The sequence below is a fragment of the Ovis canadensis genome, chromosome 3 (assembly GCF_042477335.2).
Source record: "Ovis canadensis isolate MfBH-ARS-UI-01 breed Bighorn chromosome 3, ARS-UI_OviCan_v2, whole genome shotgun sequence".
NCBI lineage: Eukaryota > Metazoa > Chordata > Mammalia > Artiodactyla > Bovidae > Ovis > Ovis canadensis.
Window position 1 is genome coordinate 189400993 of NC_091247.1, and position 13892 is coordinate 189414884.

A 13892-nucleotide genomic window follows, 5' to 3' on the forward strand; every position below is an offset into this window, starting at 1 on the left:
GTAAGCACCCTCTTCCAACAACACAAGAGATGACTCTACACATGACCAATGTGTAGATGGTCACCAGACGATCAATACCAAAATCAGATGGATTATATTCTTTGTAGTCAAAGATGGAGAAGCTATATACAGTTAGCAAAAACAAGACCAGGAGCTGACTATGGATCAGATCATGAACTCCTTATTACAAAATTCAGACTTAAATTGAAGAAAGTAGGGAAAACCACTAGACCATTCAGGTATGACCTAAATAAATCCCTTAAGATTATACAGTGGAAGTGACTAACAGATTCAAGGGATTAAATTTGATAGACAGAGTGCCTGAAGAACAATGGATGGAGGTTCCTAACATTGTACAGGAGGTGGCTACCAGAACCACCCCCCCCCCAAAAAAAAAAACAGAAATGCAAGAAGGCAAAGTGGTTGTCTGAGGAGGCCTTAGAAATAGCTGAGAAAAGAAGAGAAGTGAAAGGCAAAGGAAAAAGGGAAAGATAAACCCAACTGAATGCAGAGTTTCAGAGAATAGCAAGGATAGATAAGACAGCCTTCTTAAGTGAACAGTGAATGCAAAGAAGTAGAGGAAAACACTAGAATGGGAAAGAATAGAGATCTCTTCAAGAAAACCAGAGATACCAAGGGAACCTTTCATGCAAAGATGGGCACAATAAAGGAGAGAAACAGCAATGACCTCACAGAAGCAGAAAAGATTAAAAAGAGGTGCAAGAATACGCAGAAGAACTATACAAAGAAGGTCTTAATGACATGGATAACCACAATGGTGTGGTCACTACCTACAGTCAGACATCCTGGAGTAAGAAGTCAAGTGGGCTTTAGGAAGCGTTACTGCAAACAAAGCTAGTGGGGATGATGGAATTCCAGCTGAGATATTTCAATTCCTAAAAGATGATGCTGTGAAAGTGCTGCACTCAATATGCCAGCAAATTTGCGAAAAACTCAGAAGTCACCACAGGACTGGAATAGGTCAGTTTTCATTCCAATCTCAAAGAAAGGCAATGCCAAAGAATGTTCAAACTACGCCACAGTTAGGCTCATTTCACATGCTAGCAAGGTAATGCTCAAAATCCTTCAAACTAGGCTTCAACAGCATGTGCACTGAGAACTTCCAGATGTACAAGTTATATTTAGAAAAGGCAGAGGAACCAGAGATCAAATTGCCAAACATCTTTTGGATCATAGAAAAAGCAAGAGGGTTCCAGAAAAACATTTACTTCTGCTTCACTGACTACACCAAAACCTTTGACTCTGTGGATCACAACAAACTGTGGAAAATTCTTAAAGAGAGAGAAATACCAAATCACCTTACCTGCCTCCAAGAAACTTGTATGCAGGACAAGAAGCAACAGCTAGAACTGGACATGGAACAATAGACTGTTTCAAAATTGCCAAATGAGTATGTCAAGGCTGTAGTCACTGTGCTCATTTAACTGATGTGGAGAGTACATCATTGAAATGCCAAGCTGGATGAAACACAAGCTGGAATCACGATTATGGGAAGAAATATCAATAACCTCAGATATGCAGATGACACCATCCTAATGGCAGAAAGTGAAGAACTAAAGAATCTCTTGAAGGTGAAAGAGGAGAGTGAAAAAGCTGGCTTAAAACTCAACATTCAAAAAACTAAGATCATGCATCCAGTCCCATTGTGCATACAGCTAAGTTGCTTCAGTCATGTCTGACTCTTTGTGACCCTATGGACTGTAGCCTATCAGGGTTTTTTGTCCACCGGATTCTCCAGGCAAGAATACTGGAGTAGGTTGCTGTACCCTCCTCCAGGGGATCAAACCCAGCCAAGGATCGAACCCATATCTCTTGCAGCTCCTGCATTGCAAATGGATTCTTTACTGCTGAGCCACCAGGGAAGCCCCCAGTCACATCACTTCATGGCAGGTAGATGGGAAAACAGTGGAAGCAGTGACAGACTATACTTTCTTGGGTTCCAAAATCACTGTGGACAGTGACTGCAGCCATGAAATTAAAAGATGCTTGCTCCTTGGAAGAAAAGCTATGACAAATATAGACAGCATATTAAAAAGCAGAGACACCACTTTGCTGACAAATGTCCGTATAGTCAAAGCTATGGTTTTCCCATGTTCATATATGGATGTGAGAGTTGGACCATAAAGAAGGCTGAGCACCAGAGAATTGATGCTTTAGAACTATGGTGCTGGGGAAGACCCTTGAGAGTGCCTTTGACAAAAAGGTCATCAAACCAGTCACTCCTAAAGGAAATCAACCCTAAGTATTCAGTGGAGATAGTGAAGGACAGGGAAGCCTGGCATGCTGCAGTTCATGGGATTGCAAAGAATCAGACACAACTGAATGACTGAACAGCAACAGATTCAGTTAAGTATGCATTTAAAAAACACACGTGGCATATGAACCACTATGCCAATGATAGTTGGAAATAACTAGCATGAAAGAGGTATAGTCTTATGGGACTAGCACAAGTATATAGATAACTATAATATAGGTGGAGTAATGACAAAAAGAGGGATTAACAAATGGAAGTACATTCAAGAGGAAGTAAAAAGAACAAAGTCTGACAAACAGGAAAGTTAGAAATATGTGAGAAGACAGTACGTAGTATTTCTGTCTGGCTGGAAAATACAATAGTGGAATAGTAAGACATAAAGCCAGGTAATTAGGAGCAGAATGTTGGCCACGAGAATGAAATGAGTGTTTAATTTATGTAGCAGTGGGAAGTTATTGAAGGTTTTGGAACTATGCTGGGAGCAGAGAGAGAGTCGAATTAGGGAGCAGCTAAGAATAAGGGGACAGGAAACTGTTTTAAAATTTTGGGAAGAGGTAGAAAGAGCCCAAACCGAGAGACATGTGATGATGGTCATTGCAAAATTCATTCTGGTAAAAGAGAGCTGGAATGTCCATCACTGGTAGAGGTGCCAGTATGCAGTTGCTAGGAGAGTAAAGAATAGATGTGTATGTGTTCACTTGGATGGAACTTGAAAACATAGAGCTTAGTGAAAAAAGATGAAAAGAGAACATATGAAGAAAAATTATCCAAAACTTTGAATTAAAACAAAAAGACTGACTACATGACCTTCATTGTCATATTGGAGTATTGTTTCCCATGTTAAGGCCCATATTTTCAGATAATACTTCCTAACCTTTTGGAGTCAAAATATGTTCAGACTAGTTGTTCAGCAAGCTATTTCTGGAGTTACCTTGGTTTTTGTTACCTTCTAACAAGGTAAGGAACTTGATCCAGAACAGCAGTCAGCTGTTACTAAGTGCGCTGTTTAGTCCAGAGGAATGGGACTTCTCCATGATGTAAACTGCTTGGTTTACATCCTTGCCTAAGTTCATAATCTCTTCACTGGGCCAGCATTTTAATAGCACCGCCTCTGGCTCTGAGATATGGTGAACAGTTTTGAATAAAGGGAACAAAGAAAGACAGGAGTTAAAAATTACTCTGAAGTTTTTAACTTTGTTGACCAGAAATATTGTGATATCGTTAGATAATTATGGAGGAGTGTCTTATCAGGAAAATTAATCAGAACATCCAGTTGAAAAACAAATAGCAGTTAGAAATATAATTTTTAAAAATTTTAAACCAAAAAAAGCCAAACAGTTCAGCTATTTCTCCCTAACCCCTACCCCCAGCCTCCACCTCCAAGAACCACCAGTCTGTTTTCTGCATCTATGAACTTTTGTTTAGGTTTTCTGTTTTGTTTTGTTTTCATACTCCACAAATAAGAGAAGTCATATGGTATCTGACTTTCTCTGTCATCTCACTTACCATAATGCTCTCTAGGTCTGTCCATGTTGCTGCAAATGACAGGATATAATTCTTTTTTATGGCTGAGTGATAGTCTATTGTATATATGCCACATATTTCTTTATACATTTATTCATTGATGGACACTTAGGTTATTTCCATATCTTAATATTGTAAATAAAGTTGCAATGAACATGGTAGTGGAAATACCTTTTCAAATTATTATTTTCATTTTCTTTGTGTCAGTTCAGTTCAGACAGTCGTGTTTGACTCTGCGACCCCATGGACTGCAGCACACCAGGCTTCCCTGTCCATCACCAACTCCCAGAGCTTGCTCAAACTCATATCCATCGAGACAGTGATGCCATCCAACCATCTCATCCTCTGTCATCCCCTTCTCCTCCTGATTTCAGTCTTTCCCAGCATCAGGGTCTTTTCCAGCCTGATGGGCTGCCGTATGGGGTCTTACAGAGTCGGACACGACTGAAGCGACTCAGTAGCAGCAGTAGATGGATACACAACTCTGTAGAATCACTAAAACCCACTGTTATGTCAGTTATATCTTAATAAAGCAGTTACTCCACAAATGATCCTTTTTTGCTAAGCTTTTAACTTTTAGAATAAATGACGTAAATTTCTGTTAATGGTAGAGCATCTGATTTCAACATCATAACAGAGTTGAAGAGAATGAGAGCTGAGAATGTCTGAACTTGTCACCCTTCTTATTCCTTCAGTTCAGTTCAGTCGCTCAGTCGTGTCCGACTCTTTGCGACCCCATGAATCACAGCACGCCAGGCCTCCCTGTCCATCACCAACTCCTGGAGTTCACTCAAACTCACGTCCATCAAGTCGGTGATGCCATCCAAGCCATCTCATCCTCTGTCATCCCCTTCTTCTCCTGCCCCCATTCCCTCCCAGCATCAGAGTCTTTTCCAATGAGTCTTACTCCTTGCAGTCTATTAAATATGAATTACTTAAAATGTAGAAACATAATGATACATAGTTTTGGTAAGTGAGAGTGATATCCATGGAGATGTGTTACCCAGATCACCCTTCAAGGAAGGACTTTCTGCCCACCTTCAGAATCTACCTCTGCTGACTCTGCACTCACCTCACTTCAAGTCACATTCTTCCAAGAGCAGCCCACATTGATGGCAAGGATATAAAATCCCAGTCAAAACTAGAATTCCTGTTTAAAACCTAGTGTCTCATGCCTTTATTATGCACAGGTATATGGTCTGAATTTTCACTATTAATATCGTCAGATGGAAAAATACCATTTAACTATGCTTTGGAATTTGTGAATATTCATTAGGCCCTATTATGGTCTAAATGTTTTTGTATCATATGTTGCAATCCTACCCATAAAGGTGATGCCTTTAGTAACTGGAGCCTTTGGGAGGTGTTTAAATCATGAGGGTGGAGCTGTTACCAAAAAGTGTAGGGTCTGGCTGCTCACCACCCAAAATCCAGTAAGCAGGCCGGGTTGGTGGAAAGAAACGTTTGCTTTATTTCAGATGCTGGCAACTGGTGGGGAGGTTGAACATATGTCCAAAGGCCAACTCCCCACCCCAAGAAGCAGAGAGTAAGAGCTTTTATACACAGAGTCAGGAGTGGGGGATGCTACACGGAGAAACAGAAGTCATCTCTGACAGTCATCCTCAAATTGGTCATTAGTGGTCTGACCAGTGTCATCTTGGTTGTTTTCAGTTCAGTTCAGTCCAGTCGCTCAGTCATGTCTGACTCTTTGTGACCCCATGGACTGCAGCATGCCAGGCTTCCCTGTCCATCACCAACTCCTGAAGCTTGCTCAAATTCGTGTCCATCGAGTCAGTGATGCCATCTAATCATCTCATTCTCTGTTGTCCCCTTCTCCTCCTGCCTTCAATCTTTCCCAGCATCAGGGTCTTCTCTAATAAGTCAATTCTTTACATCAGGTGGTCAAAGTATCAGAGTTTCAGCTTCAGCATCAGTCCTTCCAATGAATATTCAGGACTGATTTCCTTTTGGATAGACTGGTTGGATCTCCTTGTAGCCCAAGGGACGCTCAAGAGTCTTCTCCAGCACCACAGTTCAAAAGCATCAATTCTTTGGCACTCAACTTTCTTTATGGTCCAGTTCTCACATCCATACGTGACTCCTGAAAAAACATAGCTTTGAATATATGGACCTTAGTTGGCAAAGTAATATCTCTGCTTTTTAATATGCTGTCTAGGTTTGTCATTGGAGAAGGCAATGGCATCCCACTCCGGTACTCTTGCCTGGAAAATCCCATGGACAGAGGAGCCTGGTAGGTTGCAGTCCATGGGGCTGCTAAGAGTCGGACACGACTGAGTGACTTCAGTTTCACTTTTCACTTTCATGCATTGGAGAAGGAAATGGCAACCCACTCCAGTGTTCTTGCCTGGAGAATCCCAGGGACGGGAGAGCCTGGTGGGCTGCCGTCTATGGGGTCGCAGAATCAGACACGACTGAAGCGACTTAGCAACAGCAGCAGCAGGTTTGTCATAGCTTTTCTTCCAAGGAGCAAGTGTCTTTTAATTGGTTTTTATTGGTTGTTTTATGTACGGTTAATCTTCAGTTCCAAAATCCATTTGTTACCGTTTCTTTGAGGCCAGTTCTAGGAACTGTGACAGCTCATTTCATGGGTACAGTCTGGTCATTATGTAGTTAACTTCTTCACCCCTATGTTTTAATATCTATAAAACAGTTCACAGGATATGGCTCAGAATATTATCTGTAGCCTTGAGAAAGAACTAAAGGTCCTTGACTATGCTTAATGCCTACATTATTATTTGGTCTCTTTTGACTGTTTTTCTTTGTTTTCCACATTTCTCACTTCTCTGATTAAACTTTCTCTTTGACTAAAGGTTTTCCACAGACCAAAGGCAGACAGAGGACATGGGGTAGGGGTAAGGATGATAGAGTCCTGCTCCATTTCAAAATCTTACAAATTGGATTAGTGTCTTTACAAAGAAGCTCCAGAGAAATCCCTAGCCCCTTCTACCATAAGAGGACACATAGAGAAGGTGCCAGATGTGAGTCAGGAAGAGAGCCCTAACTCAACCATGCTGGCACTTTGATCTTAGCCTTCTAGCATCCAGAACTGTGAAAATTAAAGTTCTTTTGTTTAACAGATCTATCCAATCCATGGCATTTTGTTATTGCAATTCAACCAGACAAAGACAGTGTCCTTAAGTGGAGGAAAACTCAGACTTTCACCATGACGTTTGCTTTCACAACACCAAGAACACAGGATTCTCACGCAAAACTACTTCTGCCGAAGAAGTGTTAACAGTCAAAATTTACAAAGTACCTAAAGAACAAAATAGCATGAAAGAGACTCAACAGAAAATAGGACAATTGACACTTTATTAACTTCGGACAGTAAAATAACTTGAAAGATATTTTAAAACAAATATATTGGAAATGTTCAAAAACAAAGCAACAGTTATTCTTAAGAGATGAATATAGATAAAATAACAGATAAATTTAAAAAAATTAAAAGCCCTAGGAAAGAAAAATGTAGTCATTGAAATAACCACCTAAATTTCCTTGTATCTTTCATAAGAGGTGATAGACTGGACTTTGACCACATCCTGTGTGTTGAAAATAACACCTACTGGTTACCTTCCCCCACGCCACACTTTTTCACAGTTAGCTGAATCTGGGGCCCAGCGGTTACTTTTGAGGTCATCACTGCAGGTTGGCCTTATCCTGCTACTTGGAGTGCTACTGATATGTCAGGGGACATTCAACTTTAAGGAATCAACTTAAAGAAATTGTTTTCTTCCTTTGTGTGCTGTTTCTCAAGGGCCCTCTGTTCCTTATCAGTTCCTGGAAAACAAATGAACAGAGCTGCACGCAGTTCTTAGGACTGAGGTCATGAGACAGCACATACATGGATTCCCTTCAGTGACCTTTTACTTTAAACTATTCAGTCACATCCCTATTACTCAGATATGGATTGTCTTTTGGCCCTGTGACGATTATTATTCACCTGGTTCTATTTTTGCTCAACTTTATTTTTGCTGCCTCAAGCTTCCTTGTATGGGGATATATAAGCACACTCTGCCACAAATAAAGCACCCTTGTTTCACTCGAGACTTGGGTCCCCTGCGTCCCTCTTTTCGTGGTCTCCAGTCCCCAGGTCCCAGTCTATAAAGACCATGACGTTGATAGCTGTTCACTCACTAAGTCATATATCCAACTCTTTGTGACCCTGTGGACTGTAGCACACCAGGCTCCTCTGTCCTCCACTATCTCTGACAGTTTGCTCAGTTTCATGTCCATCGAGTCAGTGATGCTATCTAACTACCTCATCCTCTGCCACTCCTTTCTCCTTTGCTTTCAGTATTTCCTTGGATCAGGGTCTTTTCCAATGAGTTGGCTATTGATAATAGCTTTAATTAAGTGCTTTAAGAGACAAATTGAACAGATTAGGTTTTAGCCTCTGTTGGTCAAATTAAAGTAGCTGATAGAGTGGCATACTTCCATGAATATTTGAATTAAGCCAAGAACTTACTGGGGTGGATTGTTGGAAGAGGCGACACCATGGACCTGCACATTCTTGCTGGGTATACCAAGAATGCAGGGCCTTGATTACCTAGGCCATTTCTCAAGGTTGCATTTGTAGTAAACAGCCTTGAGAGATGAAGTATTTTCTCCTTCCAAAAAGAGCAGTGTTGCTTCCGGTTGCTATAAAAATGGTGAACCCCCTCAAGCTCAGTGTTTCTGTCTTGTAATACAACACACTACATGAGTAAACATCTATCTGGACCAACTTTCCTACATTATACTGTAGGACCTGGGGCATGGATAACCAACACAAACATGAAGCTCCAGCTACTACTCTTTTTCTTTTTTTAAATTTATTTATTTTTGACTGAACTGGGTCTTTGTTGCTGCCCATGGGCTTTCTCTAGTTGCAGCGACCAGGGGTTACTCTGCTCATTGCTGTGGCTTCTCTTGTTATGGAGCACAAGCTCTAGGGTGCACAGGCTCGTGCTTGTGAAGTATGGGGTTAAGTTGCTTAGCAGCATGTGGGTTCTTAATTCCTGGACCAGGGTTTGAACCCCAGTCCCCTGCATTGGCAGGCAGATTCTTAACCACGGAAGAATCCTGGGAAGTTCCTTGGCTACTGCTCTTATCCTGAGTAATAAAGTCGTTTTTCACTGACCCAGCATTCTTCTGCCAGCATTCATAAAATGATAATAAAGCTAACTCATAAACTGGTAAGTAGGATCAACTCTCAAATTCTGCGCAACTCATGACAGTTATAAAAATCAATTACAAGAGAATTTTTAAGCAAAAAATGAAAGGTAAGGGACTTCCCTGTGGTCCAGTGGTTAAGACTCCATGTTCTTACTGCAAGTGGCATGGCTTCCATCCCTGGTCAGGGAACTAAGATCCCACATGATGCAACTAAGACCCAGCACAGCCAAATAAATAACTGTTTTTTAAAAAGTACAAGTATTGTAAACTAAGAATTCTACAGATTTAGTAGAAAGAATAAGAACATAGAAGAATTAAATGATACTAATCAATGAATAATCACATACACAGTGGCTCAGATGGTAAAGAACCTGTCTGCAATACTGGAGGCCTGGGTTCAATCCATGGGTTGGGAAGATCCCTTGGAGAAGGAAATGTATTCTTCCCTGAAAAATCCCATGGACAGAAGAGTCTGGTAGGCTACAGTCCATGGGGTTGCAAAGTGTTGGACACGACTGAGAGATTAACACTAACACACATAATATATTTATGTGCACATACATGTACATACATGGAGAGAGATATTTAGGCACACATATATAAAACACAGAAAGAGAACATTGGAACTCTCAGATAGAAAGTACACATTTTCCAAATATTTATAGAGCACATACAAAATCAGTCATGTATTTGACCACAAAAATAGCTCATAAATTTAAGTAAAAAACATAGCAAAATAGATAAAAGATATGAATAGACTGTTTTGAGGAAAGAATATCTAGATAGCCAGCAAGTTTATAAAAAGATGTTAAACTTACTAGCAATTAGAGAAATAATTAAATTAGTAATGAGATACTAGTTTTCACCCATGATATCTGTAAACATTTAAGAGTAAGCAGATCATAAAAATAGTGCTCAGTGAAAAACTAAACAAATCTATGACAAATACCACACACATAAATTAGAAATACATCCATAGAACAATCATGTTAAAAGGATACATATAACAAAAGGATACACATTAGACATTAGAATGATTTCCTAGAGCCAGGGGATGAGATTGGGAAATGGACGTAATGAAAATAAATGGAAAAATAAATAAATAAAATGAACAATAACATATATTGCTTAGCGATGTAGAGGAAAAGGAACTCTCCAACAGTGCTGATGGGAATATGAAGAAAATAATCTGACAACATATGTTATATCCTAGAAACAGTGGAATGCTCCTCAATAGGGGATGACTAAGTCATCTACACTATGAAATACAATATTTAGCCACTAAAGGAGAATTAAAACTATACTTGATGCTTTAAAGAATTATTATTAAATGAGTTTGTAGAAAAGTGAGTATACACTGATGCCATTCTAAGAAACAGTAATCTCTCCCCACCCCCACCCTAACTTTTAAAAGTATGTGTGAGAACATAGATACATGTGTGAGTGAATGTGTGTGTGTATGTGTGTGTGTGTGTTTGTGTGTGTGTGTGTGTGTGTGTGTACAAGCACAGAGGAAAAATAAGAATATACAAGGAATAGCATGAGGAACTAAACTAATGGAAGGGGGAAAGATAGGAGAAAGAAAGGCAGAGGCAACCAAAAGAAGAAAAGAAAAAAAGACCGCACTAAAAAAATTCAAGTGTGTATATGTGAAAGTATTTGTAGGCAGAAACTAAGAAAGATTTGTATTTATTTAACATACAAGTATCTCAGATAGTTGGACTTTCAGGCCACATATCAATATGAAGCATGTTGGTTGTATGGGTCTTGGTTGTTGCCTGCCTTAATGACTCTGTGATATGTAATACTGGCAGTAAGTTTATTATCTCTCTGATTTGTACTATTTGTGGAATCTTTGTGGTTACAGTTCTTTCTTGGTCCTTATACCTGTACAATTTTTAGGAAAAATAGTGAAAGCAAGTTTGTTGGATTAACACATAAAATTTGTCAATTAATAGGCCCTAGTTTAATGTTTACTTAGGAATGTATGTGACTAAAAGCTTGGTAGTAACTGTGTATCTTAGGAATTGGAGAGACTGACTTAAGAAAAATTTTTTGTCATTCAGAATGCATTTTAGTAAGTGATGGATGCTGAGAAAAAGTTGTAGAGGAAAAGGGCAACTTGTTCATAACTGAGGCTTTTGAATCTTACCAAGCTTAGGTTGTAAATATTCATATAAAATGTGCACCCATTTTTTCTTTCTTGTTTATGAAAGAACTAAGTACTAACAAATGCATTAAACAAATATTAGGAGTCAATACCTGTATAGTGTAATTTACCATATTGTGTTTGTATTTCAGATGCCTTTGGTGCTTCATGAAGAATATTTCTAGATATATCACAGACATTAAGCCTTTGCCACCCAACATAAAAGATAGACTCATCAAAATTATGAGCGTGCAGGGGCAGATAACAGATTCAAACATAAGTGAGGTAAGAAAATATACAACTGTAAAGCAAGCTTATTATATTTTACTGTTGAGTTATCGTTTCAGATTTTTGGAACAATGTTTTATATTAGGATGAGTAATTTTGGAATATACTAAAGTTCTTTTTTTCTCCAGATAACCATAATGTCCTTGTGTAATAGCTTCTAAAATAATCTCCCATTGACTTCCCTGGGGGTCCAGAGGTTAAGACTCAACGCTTCCGATGCAGGGGGTGCAGATTTCATTCCTGGTTGGGGAACTAAGATCCCACATGCTGAGCAGCCAAAAAACAAAATAAAAATTAAAAATCTTCTCCCACTGTTCCAGTTATTCCCCTGTCTTCATGGTACCAACATCCATGAACTACCTATTTTCAAGAAATGTTAAACGTTTTGGTTAAGTATACCTTAATAAATCTGGAAAAAATTAAAATGCAGAGCAAAAAAATGAATGGGAAAAAAAGACCCACAAGAAGAAATATGAATGTTACATTGTCACTCTAGGACACAAACCACACCTACGTGTAACAGTACAGTGTGCAGTACACTTGGATATTTTTCTATTTTATTCTAGTATGTCTTATTTCAATTAAAAAGTGTTGATCATAGCCTACTAGATTGATTGTATCCATTCAAGGATAACAATCAGTTAAAAATCATTCTTCTAAACTCTTTTCATTCTTCTTCTGGCCACCTCACTCCATCTAACTTATACTTACTCCCTTTCCCTTTATATATGTTAGTTGCTCAGTCGTGTCTGACTCTTTGTGACCCCCATGGACTGTAGCCCACTAGACTCCTCTGTCCATGGGAATTCTCCAGGCAAGAATACTGAGTGGTTTGCCATGCCCTTCTCCAGGGGATCTTCCGTATCCAGGGACTGAACCCAGGTCTCCCACATTATAGGCAGATCTTTACCAACTGAGCTTCCTAGGAAGCCCTTTTCCCTAATTAAGCTAAAATTAACAATTCTGTAAGGGAGAATGTATAGTAAAGCTTCTGGCCTGAATAAAAATACCAGCCTTGCCACTCTTTCTGACACTGAACCTCAGTTCTCTTAATTGTAAAATGGGTTTGCAACTATCATCACTCACTGCCTACAGAGATTAAAGACTTGTACCTGCTGAGCAAAGAGGCACATAGCTAGACTCTCTCATGATAGTCAGAAACTACTGGAAGAGGATAAGCACCCCACTACCTTGGTTCTGCTTCCATATCTAATGGGTTCTTATTCTGTACCAACTGTCTCAGTAGAGCTCTCTGTCCCAACAAGACTTTGGGGACACTATAAGCTGCACCCTCAGTTGGAAGTAGACTTGGTTTTTTCTGCTTTTTGTGTCTGTCTTCACGCAAATGCATTTCTGTATTCTTTGCTGTAGTTTTCACCTGCCATTTCTCTGTTATGACCATCAAAACACTGAATATGGAATAAATATTTATGTCTGTAGGAAATTTTAATTTTTCAAAATAATGTATGTATTATAGATTTTACATCCTGAAGTCCAAACTCTAGATCTACGAAGCTGTGATATTTCAGATACTGCTCTCCTGCACCTATGTAACTGCAGAAAACTGAAGAAATTAAATTTAAATTCCTCAAAAGAAAACAGAATTTCCATAACTTCAAAAGGTATGTTTATTAACACTATCAATTACGAATGAATTGGTACAGAACTATTCACCATAGTTTTGGAGCAGAGAAGGGGAAGATATATTAAAAGATAGTATGAAGATGTCAGTCAGTCAGTTCAGTCGCTCAGTCATGTCCAACTCTTTGCTACCCCATGGACTACAGCACTCCAGGCTTCCCTGTCCATCACCAACTCCCAGAGCTTGCTCAAACTCATGTCCATTGAGTCGGTGATGCCATCCAACCATCTCATCCTTGGTCATCCCCTTCTCTTCCCACCTTCAATCTTTCCCAGCATCAGGGTCTTTTCCAATGAGTCAGTTCTGAGAACCCCATGAACAGTATGAAGGTGTCAAAGAAATAGAAACTATATTTATCAATTAAAATATTCAAAATAAGCTAGAGAATCCTAATTAGAATTCTTGCTTATAATCGGTGCTGAAAGTTAGGAAATACGTTGTCACTATTTAAATTTTAAATATATTTAAAATAAACATGGCTAGATAAATATTTTAAATATTTGCCTAGTATAGTGAAATAAGAAATGACCAGTTCATAACTTTGTTAAGACTTTTTTGTTGTAATATTACAACAGAAAGTTAAATCATTAACAAATATTTACTAGGTTCTCTTCTATCAGCCTGTATAACACATAGTTTTGTAGCCAGAACTGCCTCATTTTGAACTGCACAAAACTTGAAATGTGTATTTTCAAGTTGCCCCATTTTGAGCTGCACAAAACTTGAAACATGTATTTTCCACTCCTGCTAACCTAAGCAAGCCTCAAAACAGTTTTAGACAATGACTAATTGACTAAGAAAGAACTAATTTTGCTTGCTTAATTCCAGATACCAACTTC

At 39.0% G+C, this 13892-nt stretch overlaps 1 protein-coding gene across 2 annotated transcripts in view; it reads left to right on the forward strand.

Moving 5' to 3' along the window:
• Nucleotides 1-13892, forward strand: part of AMN1 (antagonist of mitotic exit network 1 homolog) — a 79292-nt gene that overhangs the window by 26176 nt on the left and 39224 nt on the right. For both annotated transcript variants that reach the window (XM_069585447.1, XM_069585448.1), the window contains exons 2-3: nucleotides 11276-11408; nucleotides 12889-13033. In XM_069585447.1, coding sequence (XP_069441548.1) covers nucleotides 11276-11408; nucleotides 12889-13033 — 278 coding nt within the window. The remainder of the gene's footprint in view (nucleotides 1-11275; nucleotides 11409-12888; nucleotides 13034-13892) is intronic.